This window comes from Prionailurus bengalensis, chromosome C1 (assembly GCF_016509475.1).
Source record: "Prionailurus bengalensis isolate Pbe53 chromosome C1, Fcat_Pben_1.1_paternal_pri, whole genome shotgun sequence".
Classification (NCBI taxonomy): Eukaryota; Metazoa; Chordata; class Mammalia; order Carnivora; family Felidae; genus Prionailurus; species Prionailurus bengalensis.
The window spans coordinates 14,378,308-14,393,834 of record NC_057345.1 but is presented as its reverse complement, the minus strand read 5'-3'; the positions used below and the strand labels follow the sequence as shown (position 1 = coordinate 14,393,834).

The window sequence follows — 15,527 nt, the reverse complement described above, 5'->3', positions numbered from 1 at the left end:
TTTGGTAGGGGGTGGGAAGGTCGGTGGATAGCGAGTGGTCCAGCCAACCTCAGAGTCCATAAACCTGGCATTGCCACTCTATAGCTGTGATGTGACCCCCCCACCTCTGTGAGCCTGTCATTGTTATTCAGCAGGGGTCATAAAAGTGCATAGCGTTGATGATACCACGTTCGAATGCTTCTCAAATGGTAAAGCATGGTCCAAAGTGTGGCCTGTATCAGAGGCCTTGCCAAGTCAGGTGTAAGCAAAGGTGTATTTATTCAGAGGCTCCGGTGTCCCTGTTGGTAACCTGTTACTGCCCTCAGTAGAGAAATGTAAGAAAGAGGCAGAGGTGGGGGTGGCGGACTTCCAGGCGAGGAGGCTCCCTGCCTGGCTCGAGAAACGGAATGTTTGCAACAGTCAGCATTTCAGCCTTTACAACCCTTGCTGTCACATTCCACACACAGGGATTGAGCGCCTTCTCTGCCAGGCACTGTTGTAGGGAGCATCAGGGAAACGACACAAAAGCCACTGCCGGGTGGAGCTTTTTCTGGAGAGACAGACCACAAACAAGTAAACCTGTAATCGATCCATTGTGCATTGGTGACAAATTTGATAAGAAAGTTACGCAGGGTCTGCTGGGAGGGAGGAGGGGTGGGGCCCGCTCTTTTGCTGAGGAGCCTGGGGGGAGAGGCACTGATGTCCTGAGCATTGTCCACTCTGACCCTGACCCTCCTAGGGGAGGAGACTAGCACTTAAGCAAGCAGCCGTTAGACCCGAGAGCAGGTCAGGGGCTGGCCAGAGAAAGCCTGGGGAGGGCGGGGTCCAGAGGCAGCAGGCCCCAGTTCAGCTGCACAAATCCAGGGAGGCTCATGGCAATCCCTGAGCCCCTTTGATAAAGTAGAGAAGAATTTGGAGTTTAAAGTCACACAGGCCTGTGGGGGTGCATCCAGGCATCGCTATTTGCCAGATGTGTGGCCTTCACCTCTATTGGCCTCAGTGTTCTCATATGTAAAATGGGGGCAATGATAGTTTCTTCCCCATAAGGCGGTTGTGAGGCTGAATTGGGCTCATGAGAATAAGCTGGCAGGAAATCTTCGCTGATTTTAGTATTAAACTGTACTTTTGAAAAAGGACATCTTTTGGACATGGAGAGATCGGCATGAGTTGAGGCCCGAGGTGGGCATCCCAGTGTGGGCTAGAAGCCGCAGATAATGCAGTTTGGCTAAGGCCTGGCTGGAAGAAAGGGACTAGAGGAAAATGAAGATGGAAAGACAGGTTAGGTCTGTCCCAGAAGTGCCTGGGCTGGCTGCAAAGCGGGGTGCTAGCCTGTGGTCAGATGGGAACTAGTGAGAGTCATCTAATTTGATGGCTTTCAATTTGTGTTTGAAATCTTTTGGGCCACCTCAGGACATCGGCTAGACTAAAGAGAGTGGTGCAGCATCATAGCTGAGAAGGCTACCTCTGGGCTAAGGCCCAGGTGCGTTTAAATCCCACATTACTTGCCCGGTGACCTTAACCTTCACTTCTCACGGCCTCTCTGTCTCTCTCGTAGATTGGAGATACCTACCTTATAGGGCTGGTTGGGAGGAAATGAAATGATGTGTGCAAGGGGGTGGCGCACGGATAGCACCGTACCGAGAATTTACTGTTACAATTCTTTAAAATTTAATTGTGGGGGGGCGCCTGGGTGGCGCAGTCGGTTAAGCGTCCGACTTCAGCCAGGTCACGATCTCGCGGTCTGTGAGTTCGAGCCCCGCATCAGGCTCTGGGCTGATGGCTCAGGGCCTGGAGCCTGTTTCCGATCCTGTGTCTCCCTCTCTCTCTGCCCCTCCCCCGTTCATGCTCGGTCTCTCTCTGTCCCAAAAATAGATAAACGTTGAAAAAAAAAAATTTAAAATTTAATTGTGGGGGCGCCTGGGTGGCTCAGTCGGTTAAGCGTCCGACTTCGGCTCAGGTCATGATCTCGCGGTCTGTGAGTTCGAGCCCCGCATCGGGCTCTGTGCTGACTGCTCAGAGCCTGGAGCCTGTTTCGGATTCTGTGTCTTCCTCTCTCTCTGACCCTCTCCCATTCATGCTCTGTTTCTCTCTGTCTCAAAAATAAATAAACGTTAAAAAAAAATAAAAAAATAAAAAAAAATAAAATTTAATTGTGATAAAATAACATAAAATTTACCATCTTAACCATTTTTAAGCGTGCAGGTCAATAGTGTTAAGTATATGTACATAGTCGTGCAACCTATCTCCAGAACTTTTCCACTTGCAAATCTGAAACTCCGGATCCATTAAACACCTGTCTAGTTCCCCTTCCCCCAGTCCCTGGCCACCATTCTGCTTTCTGTCTCTATAATTTGGACTACTCTAGGTACCTCACATTAGTGAAATCATGCAGTATTTGTCTTTCTGTGACTGGCTTATTTCACTTAGCATAATGGCCTCAAGGTTCATCCATGTTGTAATATGCCAGGATTTCCTTCCTTTTTGAAGGCCGAGTAATATTCCACGGGGTCAATTCCTTTCTTATTGTTGTTCATCCATTCATCCATTGGCGGACTCTTGGGTTACATGCACCTTTTATTTAGCTGCTATGAACGTGGGTGTGCAGATGTCTCTGACACCCTGCTTTCATTTCTTTTGAGTGGAAAATACCCAAAGGTGGTATCGTGGATTATTTTACTGTTATAATTTGAAGGTGGGGCACTGAAGGTCCCCACCGTATCTCCCCTCGCCCACCGGACCAGGAGAAGTCCCTGGGGCCCTGTGGGGCCGTTTGAGAACCAGCGGATCGTGTGGATCATTACAAGCTTTGCCTCCCCACCCCCACCTCCTTCCTCGGCAAATGTGCCTCACGTTATATTCTAGTTACTCCCAAGCAGAGACCACCATTCGTTCGACAAATGTTCGTAAGTGCCTACCGTGCTTACGTAAGGGCAGGAAGAGATAGACACTGAGCCATAAGTGTAAACCAGAAAATGATCTATTAGGTCAGACGGTGATTCGTGCTGTGGACCAAGTGCAGGCGCCAGGTAAAGAGGATTGGGATGGAAGGCAGGGACAGGGTGGTCTCACCGAACCGTGAGATTTGAACAGAGACAGGAGGGAGGCGAGAGAGCTGGCCATGCGTTTGTCTGCAGGAACAGCATTCCGGGCAGAGGGAACAGGCAAGTGCAAAGGCCTTGAGATGAGAGCGTGCCTGGTGGGCTCCAGGAGCGGCAAGGAGGATGGTGTGGCCGGAGCAGAGCTAGTGACGGGAGAGGGGGCGGAGGGCAGAGAGGCCAGGGGCCGGGTTGCATATGGACCAGGCACCACTGGAAGAACTGTCGAGTGTGGAAAGGGGATTAGTAGAGGTTTGGAGCAGAGAAGAGACATGAGCTGACTTCAGGGGGAGACGGAGCTCACTGGCCACTGCGTGGTGGACAGCCGGGGGGGAGAGCAGATGGAGCAGGAAACCGGTGGGGAGACTCCCGCTGGGATCCACCTGAGATGATCTCGGCTTGCACCAGGGTGCTAGTCGGGGAGGAATGGGGCGACCACAACGTGGACGAGATGTCATACAACCTGAGTATCTACCCCAGGGGCACGCTGTCACCCTACTCCACCACCTACTATCCTCCAGGCTGCTGAGGTGAGATGGGATAGGAACTTTCCCTCTGGGCCAACGTCTCTTTTTTCTTCCGGTCTGTAGTGGAATTGTCTGAAACCCTCTGGGTTCTTCTGTTGCCATGGAGACCTCCTGAGATGCTACATTTGCCACTGGCTTCCCATGTAAGTTCCAGATAGAGGTATAGAATGAATGGGTTTCTCTCCTAAAATGCTGGAGGGGATTGGGAGATGGGGAATGAACTGGAACTGTCTAGAATCCTCCCTTCTAGGATGATCCCAAGAGTGTGTGGGGGGGTATGGGTGTGTGTGGGCATGAGCTCAGAACTACCATCTTTAGAGTTTCTGGCCTAAGAACGGTGCCGTGGCTCTATTTGTTGTGAAGAATTTCTTCGGTCACATGCTTTTCTTCCTCCTTGGCTTCAACACAGTTCATTCCCCAGCCCTCCCGTGATATTGTAGTTATCCCACTAGTGATGCTTATTTTATTGTACTTCAGTCTCATTCATAAAAACTCAACTGTAACCAGTTAACCAGAAAAAGAAGGAAAGAGAGAGAAAGAGAACACTTTCCCCGCCCTCTCCACACACATACATTCACATCAAATTTGACCTTGGCGTTCACTGGCTGCTCCAAGGGGGGAAAAAAGTACATAATGGGCTGGCTTGTAAGAAAAACACAAGAAATTCATCCTTGCATGTGATCTTCTAAAGAAAGGCTCAGGTCATGGAGTTTTAAGGGTGATTTAAAGGACATCCAAGGATAATATTGATCATACTGGTTTTCTCCTCGGTGCTGACTTTGGAAGTTTTCTTCCCCCCCAAGGAGAAATCCCGCTGTGTTGTTTATGGCGTTAGTTAACGATTATCGGTTGAGTGCCTACTGTGGGTGCATGCAGAGCCGAGGACAGATGTGGAGTGGCTCTCTGCCCTCACTACTGACAAAAATAGCTCAACCAGTTTCTGTTTTTGTTTTTGTTTTTGTTTTTGGTGGTAGGTAATGTAGCTGGCTAGATAAAACTCATAATCACAGACCATCATGACAAGGCCCGCTCTGGCAAGCCTGTCTGTCCTGGGCCTGGGCTGTGCAGGCTAGCCATGGCTGAGTGTTCACCCCATTCATTCTCACTATGTATATGTTCTTTCCCTGCCAGTTGGTCAAGTGCAGGTCAAGTGCAGGCCTTTCTCAGAGTTCTTGGTATCTCCACAGTACCTGGACTAGAAGCTACTCTGTCCATCGGTGACCTCCAAGGCCGTGGGTGCTGCTGGACCAGCTGTGTGCACCCTAGGTGGCCCCAGGGCATGGAGTCACCACTGGCCCCGACCAGCAAGGTCTTTTTCTCACTGCAGGAATCCAGCTCTCCCTCTCGAAATCGGTTTAGCTTCTCAGACATACTTGGGCATCTCAGCTCAACTTGGACCGGAGCCTGATGCTAAATCAGACCAAGGGGGAGAGTCCCCTGTGAGGACCAGTGTATACAGTTCAAGGGTACATCTCCCAGCCCCACCACACTCCCTCAGTGAGCTGGGGAGCTGCCACCACACTCCCTCAGCTGGCATAGTTGAGGGGCCCAACCCATGCAAGTGGACAGTCCGTAGGGTTGGGACCAGGGGCTCCTCCATCACAACAAACTGGGTAGGTGGGTCACACTATCCCCTGTCCATCTTGTTGATTACAAGACCTGTTTATTGATCAACGGAATGGGACTTAACTGGGACCTCAGCCCCGTGGGCTTGGTGGGCCACATGAGACCAGGGCTTTCTGAGATAAAGCACTCCTTTTCTGGGGCAAGAGCAACGTTGTTTTTAATTAAAAAATTTTTCGGGGGGCGCCTGGGTGGCTCAGTTGGTGAAGCCTCTGACCTCGGCTCAGGTCATGATCTCACTGCGTGTGAGTTCAAGCCCTGCATCAGGCTCTGTCTTGACAGCTCAGAGCCTGGAGCCTGCTTTGGATTTTGTCTCTCTCTCTCTCTCTGCCTCTTCTCCACTCACACTCTCTCTGGCTCTCAAAAAAATGAATAAATGTAATAAATGTTAAAAAAAAAAATTTGCTTTTCTTTTCAGGGCTCCTGAGTGGCTCTGCTGGTTAAGGATCTAACTCTTGATTTCAGCTCAGGTTAAGATCTCACGGTCGTGAGATCGAGCCCCACGTCGGGCTCAGTGCGAAATCTGCTTGGAATTTTCTCTCTCCCTCTCTCTCTGCCCCTCCCCAACTTGCATACACACTCTCTCTCAGAATAAATAAATAAACTTAAAAATACAAAAATTGTTTTCCTTATGAAAGCATCAATATGCTCAGGACAGAAAATGTCAAAAATACAGAAAAATAGAGCAGAACCCAATAAGTTCTAGTCCCACAACCCTGCCACCAAGAGATAGTGACCTGACAGCAAGGAGCCTGTCGTGGGGCTCAATCTCATGAAAGGCAAGAACAGAAAACAAGAGCTGGACGCTTAACTGACTGAGCCACCCAGGCGCCCCTCCTAGTGATCTTTTTGTTCTGTGAAACTGTTTTAAAAAACATACCTGGAAGGTCGCGGGGGGTGGCTCAGTCGGTTAAGCAGCCAAGTTTGGCTCGAGTCGTGATCTCATGATTCATGGGTTCAAGCCCTGCATCAGGCAGGCTCTGTGCTGACAGCTCGGAGCCTGGAGCCTGCTTCGGATTCTGGGTCTCCCTCTCTCTCTGCCCCTCCCTTGCTCGTGCTCTCTCTCTCTCTCTCTCTGTCTCTTCGAAAATTTTTAAAAAACAAAAAACATACCTGGAATCATTTTGTATATCCAGTGATATACTGTTAACCACCTCTTTGGAAAATAAAATCCATCATTTGTAGCATCTGCCAATTTCTGTAGTAGAAATACTCCCACTGTGGCCCATCTCAGGCTGCCAGTGTCCTGTTGAATCAGCTCTCCCCAGCCAGTATGAATGAACCTGTGTCAGCAACCCATGTTATAAGTTAAAATCACGTCCTGGGGTGCCTGGGTGGCTCAGTCGGTTGAGTGTCCGACTTCGGCTCGGGTCATGATCTCGTGGTTTGTGAGCTCGAGCCCCGCGTTGGGCTCTGTGCTGACAGCTCGGAGCCTGGAGCCTGCTTCGGATTCTGGGTCTCCCTCTCTCTCTGCCCCTAACCCGCTCGCATTCTGTCTCTGTCTCTCTCAGAAATAAATAAACATTAAAAAAATAGAAAATAAAAATAAATAAAATCATGTCCTTTTTTTGGATCATAAGATCAACACATTACTGAAAATTCACAAAACATAATTAATAAAGAAAAACAATTAAGATGATCCAGAATCCAAGAGCCCCCTGCTTCGATTAGAGACAGCCACCGTTGCCATCCTGATAGGAGTCCTAACAGTCTCCACTCTCTGGGCAGATACATATACTAGATCTGCATTTCTTCAGAATGCAAAAGCAACACGTATGTATGGCAGAAAAGCCTCAGCTATCTCACCTTTCATGGAGAATTTGGGAGACTGTTTCTCCAGCCACTTTGTCTCCTCTGCATTTTTTAACATGGTTGGACTCACAGCTTGAGTAGTTTGTAGGCGTGGTGAAGGCACTTTGCCATGCCCCATAGGAAGGGCATCTCCAGGAGAAGGACGTTATCCCTGATAATTCCTTAAAAAGGATTAAAGAGGCGGGGCGCCTGAGTGGCTCAGTCGGTTAAGCGTCCAACTCTTGATTTCAGCTCAGGGCATGATCTCATGGTTCGTGAGTTTGAGCCCCACCTTGGGCTCTGTGCTGACAGTGCAGAGCCTGCTTGAGATTCTCTCTCCCCTCTCTCTCTGCCTCTGCCCCGCTCACTCTCTCGCTCTCTCTCCCCCAAAATAAATAAATAAATAAACTTAAAATTTTTTTAAGGATTAAAGAGGCAGAAAATCATACTCTGGTTCTTTGGCATGGAAAATGGCCAGTAGGAGGAAGCGCGGATTATCTGAGGTTGTGGGGAACCCTGGGTAATTCCAGATGCTTGCTTGGCCCCCTGTCCCATCTCCCCTGCTCATCTGATGCTCCAGCAAAGTATAAGAACAGGAGCACCTTTGGGGAGAGAATTAGCAGGAAAATACGGCTCTTGCTTAAGCCTAAAAGCTAGTTCATTCATTCATTCATTCCTGCAACAGACATTTTCTGAGCACTCCCTCCGTGGCCGGTATGTGCTCAGGGCACAAGGTACAGCTATGAAGGAGATCTGGTGCCTGCCAGCTATTTCCAGGCTAATCGTGGAGCTGGGCGCTGCGACCACATCTCAAGTTAGGAGAAGTCAGAACAGGGATATTAAATGAGACACCAAATGCACGCGCCCAGGGGAAATGCCAGAGCTGTGCTCAGTGATGGCCGCTGCCTGCCGTCCAGCAGAGAAAAGTATCCCAGGTAGGGGAACCTACTGGGGCGAAGGCCCAGAGGACAAAGCATTAGCTAACCGATGCCTCTTTCTCTCTCCTCCTCCTCCAGATCCCACACCCTATGGACCCACAGGCTGGTTTTTCTGGTTTGCTCCCCCCCAGGGCAATTTGCATATTTCTCCAAGAACCTTCAGGAAGCTGAGCAGCCTGTTTCCAGACTTGGAGAGAGGAGAGGCCAGGGGAAGCCAGCAACTGTTTTCTGAAATCTGGGTACGTGTTATTTAAGGTTTCTTTTGACTCAAACCCTCACCATTATTTAAAATTGTCTTATTGTAAATATGAGCTTACTTACTGTCTGTCTCCTTCCCTGGAATATGCCTCCATGATGGAGGGCTGTTGTCTGTCTGTCTTAGTCTCCGCTGTTCCCGTAGCGTGTAGGATGACGCCTTCCACGTAATAGGTGCCGATATGTATTTATTAAATTAATTGCTTCTTGACCTTTTGGCCAAGATCAGACGTATATTTATTAAATGAACTAGTTTTGGGTGCCTGGGTGGCTCATTCGGTTAAGCATCCGACTCTTGATTTCCGCTCAGGTCATGATCTCACGGTTCATGGGTTCGAGCCCTGTATCAGGCTCTGCACTGACATTGCGGAGTCTGCTTGGGATTCTCTCTCTCTCCCTCTGTCTCTGCCATTCTCTCTCTCTCTCTCTCTCTCTCTCTCTCTCAAAAATAAATAAATAAAAGAATGAACTAGTTAATTTGGGGTAAGGTGAACATTTGCTTTTAATTTACTTGGAACTTAAGGTTTTTGCCATGCTATAGAGACATCCTGCTGCTTTTTAAAAAGTTCTTTATCTTAAAATAATTACAATCTCACAGGCAAAATATTAGTACCAAGACATCCACCCGTACCCTAACTCAGCTCCCCGCCCCCACGGCCACTGCCTTCACAATGAAGTCTGACCGAGCATCTTTTTGGTTCTTCAAAAGCATCTTCCCCCTGGGGGCGCCTGGGTGGCTCAGTCAGTAAGCATCCGACTTCAGCTCAGGTCATGATCTCGCGGTTCATGAGTTCAAGCCCCTCATCGGGCTCTGTGCAGACAGCTCAGAGCCTGGAGCCTGCTTCTGTCTCTGTGTCTCCCTCTCTCTCTGCTGCTCCCCCACTCACACTCTGTCTCTCTCTCTCTCAAAAAATAAATAAACATTAAAAGAAAAAAAAATTTAAAAGCATCTTCTCTCTTGTACCTCTGGGCCTTGACATGTGCTGTCCCCTGTGCCCAGAACGTGCTCTTGCTGTCGACCTCACCCCTGTCTGACCGCTACCTTCTCTCGGAAGCCGGTTCTGGGTGGCAGGCCCCTGTTTGTATCCCTCCACCCGTGTTGCCCTTATAACCAGTTTATCCTGCTGGTTTGTCATCATCTTTTTACTCGTCTGTCTCTACCACCGCACAGCTTCCTCTACGGAATACCCTCTCCTATCCACCCGCCCGGCTGTCGCCCTTGCTTCCTGCAGGCCTCCGCTAGAGCGGTCCCTTTCAACTGCACACCGTCGCCACCCCCTCCTGCCACATCACTTCACATCCCCCTCATCCGAATGCTTCTTCCCCGATGATCCCTTCATGGATCCGACCGTCAGACCTGACTGTGACTCTGGTTCTGCCACTTACCAGCCACGTGATCTTGGGCAAGTTACTTAGATTATTATTATATATTGCTGGATTGCTGCCTGTGTCCCACCAGAACGCAAGCAGGGAATTTGTCAGTTTGTCACCTGATCTGTCCCAAGGCCCAGACCAGGGTGTCACACATCCCGTTCCCTTCTTCATTCACCCAGCACATATTTATCGAATGCCTGCAATATTCCACAGCCTGTTCAGAGAGCTAGAAGCATGGCAGTAAAAAAGAAACAAAAAAACAGGGGCGCCTGGGTGGCGCAGTCGGTTAAGCGTCCGACTTCAGCCAGGTCACGATCTCGCGGTCCGTGAGTTCGAGCCCCGCGTCGGGCTCTGGGCTGATGGCTCGGAGCCTGGAGCCTGTTTCTGATTCTGTGTCTCCCTCTCTCTCTGCCCCTCCCCCGTTCATGCTCTGTCTCTCTCTGCCCCAAAAATAAATAAACGTTGGAAAAAAAAAAAAGAAACAAAAAACAAAACAACCAGGGGCCTCCCTCAAGCTTATGTTCTATTGGTATACATGGGTAAATAAATAATTTGCATGTATATTATTTAAGATGGGAGTAAGTATAAAACTAGAACAGGGTGCTAGGGTAGAAAGGCAGGAGTACTTGAGCCTGAGAGGTCAGGGAGGGCCTCTCAGAGGAGGTGACATTCAGGCTGAGGCAGAATGATGTGAAGGTCAGAGGAAGAGTGTCCCAGGCAGGGGAACGGCAGGTGTAAAGGCCTGGAGGGGGGGACCAGCTTGCATATTTGCAAGCACATCGAGGGCCAGCCAGTGTGGCTGTAGTGTAGTGAGCAGGCAGGGTTGGGGGGCGTGAGATGAGTCCAGGGCCAGGCAAGGGCCATCCTAAGGGGATGAGTGTGCGTCCTGGTGTGAGGGGACGCCTTTGGAGGCTTTAAAGCAGGCGAGTGACATGATTGGTATATATGACAAAAGGGCCACTCCAGCTGCTGTGTAGAGAAGGGATTATAGGACATCAAGAGTGTATCTTGTTGAATGAATGAGGCAGTTTGACCTGATCTGAGCTTTTTTGTGCCCCAAGCTCATCCCCTCTCCCCTGTGGATAGAGACAGGCCAGCTCGTGCTTCTCTGACTGGAAGGCTATTTATTCTTGAACTGAGAACTAACATGGGGCCCCCCAAGTACCAGCCCGATAAAATACCATCTTGGGCTCTTCTGGGTGAGAGGCACAATTACCACGGCCTCTGAATGGAGTGGATTAAATCACTAAGCCTGCCACATCATGGCTGGGCGCTGCCCCTGCCCCTTCGTTTGTGACTTGTTGTCCCTTTTGTCCACCACCACGGTCTGGGCTGATCCTGTGAGCCAGGGAGATCTGCTGCGAACCTCAAACTTGGGTTTCTGGAGCAACCATTGGAGGCCAGTCTTGCTGGGTGACACTGGCCACGGTCTTAACCTCTCTGGGCCTCGGTTCCTTCATCTGAAACAAGGGAAGAAGGATCCCTGTGCATACGTAGAGGAAAGAACCCAGGGTTTGGAGCCGGAAGTCTGGTGTGACTTTCATTACTTAGTTACTGTGTAATTTTGGGAAAAGCCCTTGGCCTCTCTGAGCCTGTTTCTCAGCTACAGGAGGGAATCCTAATAGCTCATGTCCTTCTTTTTTTTTTTTTTTTTTTTTTTTATATATGAAATTTATTGACAAATTGGTTTCCATACAACACCCAGTGCTCATCCCAAAATAGCTCATGTCCTTCTTAACTGTACGTAGTAGTTGTGAGATTTAAGTGCATTGTAAAATGCTTTGCAAACTGTTATGTTTCTACACAAGTTGACTTGTTGCTTCAGGGTTACTTTGAAAAACTAACGAAATATTTAGTTTCACAGACTTTAATATTTAATATTGCACGGACTTTTAATAACTCCTCTGTAGAAGTAATATTTTGAGGATAAAATTGTTTTTTAAGTTTACTTATTTATTTTGAGAAAGAGCGTGCGCACACAAATGGGGAAGGGGCAGAGAAAGAGGGAGAGAGAGAGCAGAGCCCGAGGTGGGTCTTGAACTTACGAACCGCGAGATCATGACCTGAGCCGAAGTCAGACACTTAACCGACTAAGCCACTCAGGCACCCCTGAGGATAAACATTTTTATTGCTCAGCTGGAGAAGAATGCATTTATGGGCCAAAGGCAGTGCTGAGTGTGGGTATTAGACTTGATATCTCTTGGCAGTTGTGATGAGTATTTAAACAGAGGTAGTGGCCAAGAGCTCTGGCTTTGGGCTCCAGTCTGCAATTTACTGGCTGGGTGACCCGGACTCATTTACTTCTCCTCTGAGCCTGGACATTATGGTGATGCCTGGGCTTATAGAGTTAGCCAAGACTGAACGTGTTAACGTTGCAGCCCCAGGGCCTGGCCCCCAGCAGCAGGCACGTAATGTTAGCTCTTGCCGTTATCTATACACCTTGCTGTGTGCCAGGCACCGTGCTGAGCATTTCAGTGATTTCTTTGTTGACTTTTTTAATGCATTTATTTTCTTAACAGACATTTATGTGGCATGGGCTCTTTGGCAGGCTTTGTGCTAAGTGCTTTACAAATACTAACCTACATGGCTATGTCATTTACTGCTAACCCAGTTCCTCCAGGCAGATAATGTTATAGTCCCATCGGCAGGTGAAGAAATGTGAGTGCAGAGAGGTTGAGCTGCCCAGGGCTCCGTATCTGTCAGATGGAGGTGCTTGGATTCGTGCCCAGGTTTGTCTGGTTCTGAGCCTGCATTCATATCCACGGTGCCCTGTGGTCGAGGCGGGTTCCCTTCCTGGTATCCACTCCCAGGACCCCTCCTGCCCCTTGAATGCCTGGCTTGGCTTGGTTTGTTCCCTCCCCTGCCTTCTCTGCTTCCCCTTCTGCCCCTGGGAAGGAAGGAAAGAATAAAAGGAGGGGAGAAAGGAGACCTCCTCCCCTCCCTTCTTTCCTTCCTTTCATTAAAGCATAACATACACAGAGTGCACAAATCTTAAGCATACAGCTTGATAAGTTTTTAAACGTATTTATACACATGTAATCGGCACTGGGGGATAGAGAAGATTTCCATCACCCAGAAGCCTCACTGTGCCCCTTCTGAGCCAATACTTATGGCTTGCCATTGGGTAACCTCTCTTCTGTCTTCTTTTACCTTAGACTGGGAAGGTATGGAATGAACTCAGTTCCGCAGATAAGTGTATCTGTTTATCATTGTGTCTGTGAGGCTCACTCCTATTGTTGTGGTTAGCCAGGCTTCATTCTTTTTCATTGTTTTGTAATATTCCACGCTACAAATATGGCAAAGTTACCCATTCCGCCGTGGACAAACATGTGGCTTGCTTCCAGCTTGCAACTATTATGAATGAAGCTTCTATGAGCATTCATGTACATGCCCCGTGGTGGACAAAAGCCCTCATTTCTCAGGAGTAGAATTGCTGGGGTATAGAATTGCGTATAAAACACGTTTAGCTTTAATGATAAAGTCAAACCAGTTTCCAGAAGGTTGTACCATGAATACTCTCGTCAGCCGTGTGTCCGAGTTCCGTGTGTCCCTTATCCTCACCAACACTTAGGATTGTCAGGCTTTTAATTTTGGCCATTCTGATGAGTAAGTAGCAGTATCTTGGAGTTTTAATTTTATTTCTCTGATGACTAATGGTGTTGAACACCTCTTCGTATGCTTATTGGGCCATTGGATATCTTTTTATGAAGTGCCTGTTCAAGTCTTTTGCCAGTTTTTAAATTTGCCTCATTTCTATTTCACCATGACTTATAAGAATCGTTTATATACTATGGATACAAATCCTTTGTTGATACACATACTGAAAATATCTTCCCCCAGTCCGTGGTGTGTGTTTTCACTCTCTCGAAGATGATGAAGGCCTATTTATCAGTCTCTTCTTTCATGATTGGTAGTTATTGTGTCCATTTAAGTAACTTTGGCCTAACCCCTCACCCCCGTTTGCGTTTTTCACTGAGATTTTTTTTTTTTTCCCTGCAGGGCTGGAAATGGCCACGTGCAACAGTTCAAGTGAGGGGCTGCCTCCGGTGGCCGAGCCAGCCGTGGAGGGGGAGCCTCATCTGCCCGTGGGCCGGGAGCTGGCTGAGGCCAACCGCTTTGCCTATGCCGCCCTCTGTGGCATCTCCCTGTCCCAGCTATTTCCAGAACCTGAGCAAAGGTGAGTGCCTTTGTCCTTACAGAAGAAATGTCATGCTTCCTTGGGGAGGCAGTTACTGACAGCCAAGCCACCTGCCGGGTATTACTGGCAAAGAGGAGAAAGTCATTGCCCTTGCCTTGAAGGAGCTCACAGTCTAGAGGATTAGATAGCCTTCCTTCAGTACTCACTCATTCATACCTTCACCAGGCATTTTCTGGGCACCTACTTTGTGCCAGGCAAGATTTGGAGTACATGGAAGGAATACACAAATAAGATAGACAAGGCCGATGCTGTCCCTGCCCATAAACGGGACACAGCCTAATGGAGAAAAGATACTTATTCATGCATGCAGCGTGCCTTCGTTGAGCACCTACTCTGTGCTGGGTGTCGTGCTAGGCCCTGTGGAGAAAACAAGCAAGGCCTGGCTCCTATCCTCTAGGAGCTTATGGTCTGGGATGGGGGAAGGCACCCAATAACTGACTACCATTATACTAGACAGATGGGGTAAGTGCCCGGATGAGTTCAAACCAGGTGTCATAGGAACAAAAGATTGATGGGTTTAATGACAACATTAGTATCTGTTGTTGCTGGTATCTAGGACAGATGTGTTTCAATCACACATTTGGAGTCAGAATAGCAGAGCTGTGAAAAGCCTCCAAGCCTTTGAGGGTTCTTGGGGAAGAGAGTTTAGAGGCGAGACGAGGGGGCGTAGGGAGGCAGGCGGAGTGGTCCAGGGCCTGGAGCCTGCTTTGGATTCTGTGTCTCCCCAGGGCTGTGACCAGGGGGTAGGCGTGGGGGGGGGGGGCGCACATTCTCCTTGGGGAGAATGGAGTTGACTCAGGGACAGGTTGGATGCTGTGGATGGGGCAGGGGGAGGAGCTGTCTATGGCCCCAAAGTTCGAGGTGGAGGGTGGGGCTAGACGGACAGAAATACCATCACCGAGAGGGGAAGCGACAGATGAGGGCAGGAAATGACAGGAGATTTTTTGCATCTGTAGTATTTTCAGGACTTCCTCCCCAAAGGTCCCCCGTGAGTAAACTTCCCCATGCTTTAGGTCTTAGCTGGGTTTTTATTTGTTTTGTTTGTTTTTTATCTTCATCTGTCCCGCTGAATACTTGAGCACAGCCCTCTACTTGGGGGGCACCTCTGGGACCCTCCCCACACACTAGACCAGGGTGTTTCTCCAGCCACATGTTCAGCGACCCAGCCCTGCGACCACCACGCTCTTCCCATACCCACCACCCCTCCAGTTTGGGCTCTTGGAGGGCGGGGGCTGCCTGGTTCACCTGTAAGTCCCCAGAGCCTCCCGTACAGCTTGGTGTAGCTGACAAGCCAGTACACAGTGGGGAGAACTTTGTGTACTTTGTTCACATCAGCAGATGTTCATGGGGCGCCCGGGTGGCTCAGTCAGTTAAGCATCCAACTTTGGCTTAGATCAGGATCTCTCAGTTCGTGAGTTCGAGCCCCGTATCGGGCTCTGTGCTGACAGCTCAGAGCCTAGAGCCTGTTTCGGACTCTGTGTCTCCTCTCTCCGCCCCTCTCCTGCTCGTGCTCTGTCTCTTTCTCTCTCAAAAATAAATAAACACTTAAAAGAAAAAGTTAGGGGCACGTAGGTGGTTCCGTCGACTGAGCATCTGACTCCGGCTCAGGTCATGATCTCATGGTTCGTGGGCTCAAGCCCCACATCGGGCTCTGTGCTGACAGCTCAGAGCCTGGAGCCTGCTTCCGATTCTGTCTCCTTCTCTCTCTGCCCCTCCCCTGCTCATGCTCTGTCTCTCTCTCTCTCTC

At 49.2% G+C, this 15,527-nt stretch overlaps 1 protein-coding gene across 3 annotated transcripts in view; it reads left to right on the top strand.

Moving 5' to 3' along the window:
• TMCO4 (transmembrane and coiled-coil domains 4) overlaps positions 1-15,527 on the top strand; it is a 94,926-nt gene that overhangs the window by 1,413 nt on the left and 77,986 nt on the right. Inside the window, exons 2-4 of one of the 3 annotated variants that reach the window (XM_043573925.1) lie at positions 3,665-3,744; positions 8,085-8,192; positions 13,582-13,759. In XM_043573925.1, coding sequence (XP_043429860.1) covers positions 13,590-13,759 — 170 coding nt within the window. In that variant the 5' untranslated portion in view covers positions 3,665-3,744; positions 8,085-8,192; positions 13,582-13,589. Of the gene's footprint in view, positions 1-3,664; positions 3,745-8,031; positions 8,193-13,581; positions 13,760-15,527 lie in introns of all 3 variants that reach the window. The other 2 variants (XM_043573924.1, XM_043573926.1) reach the window with 2 other exon arrangements.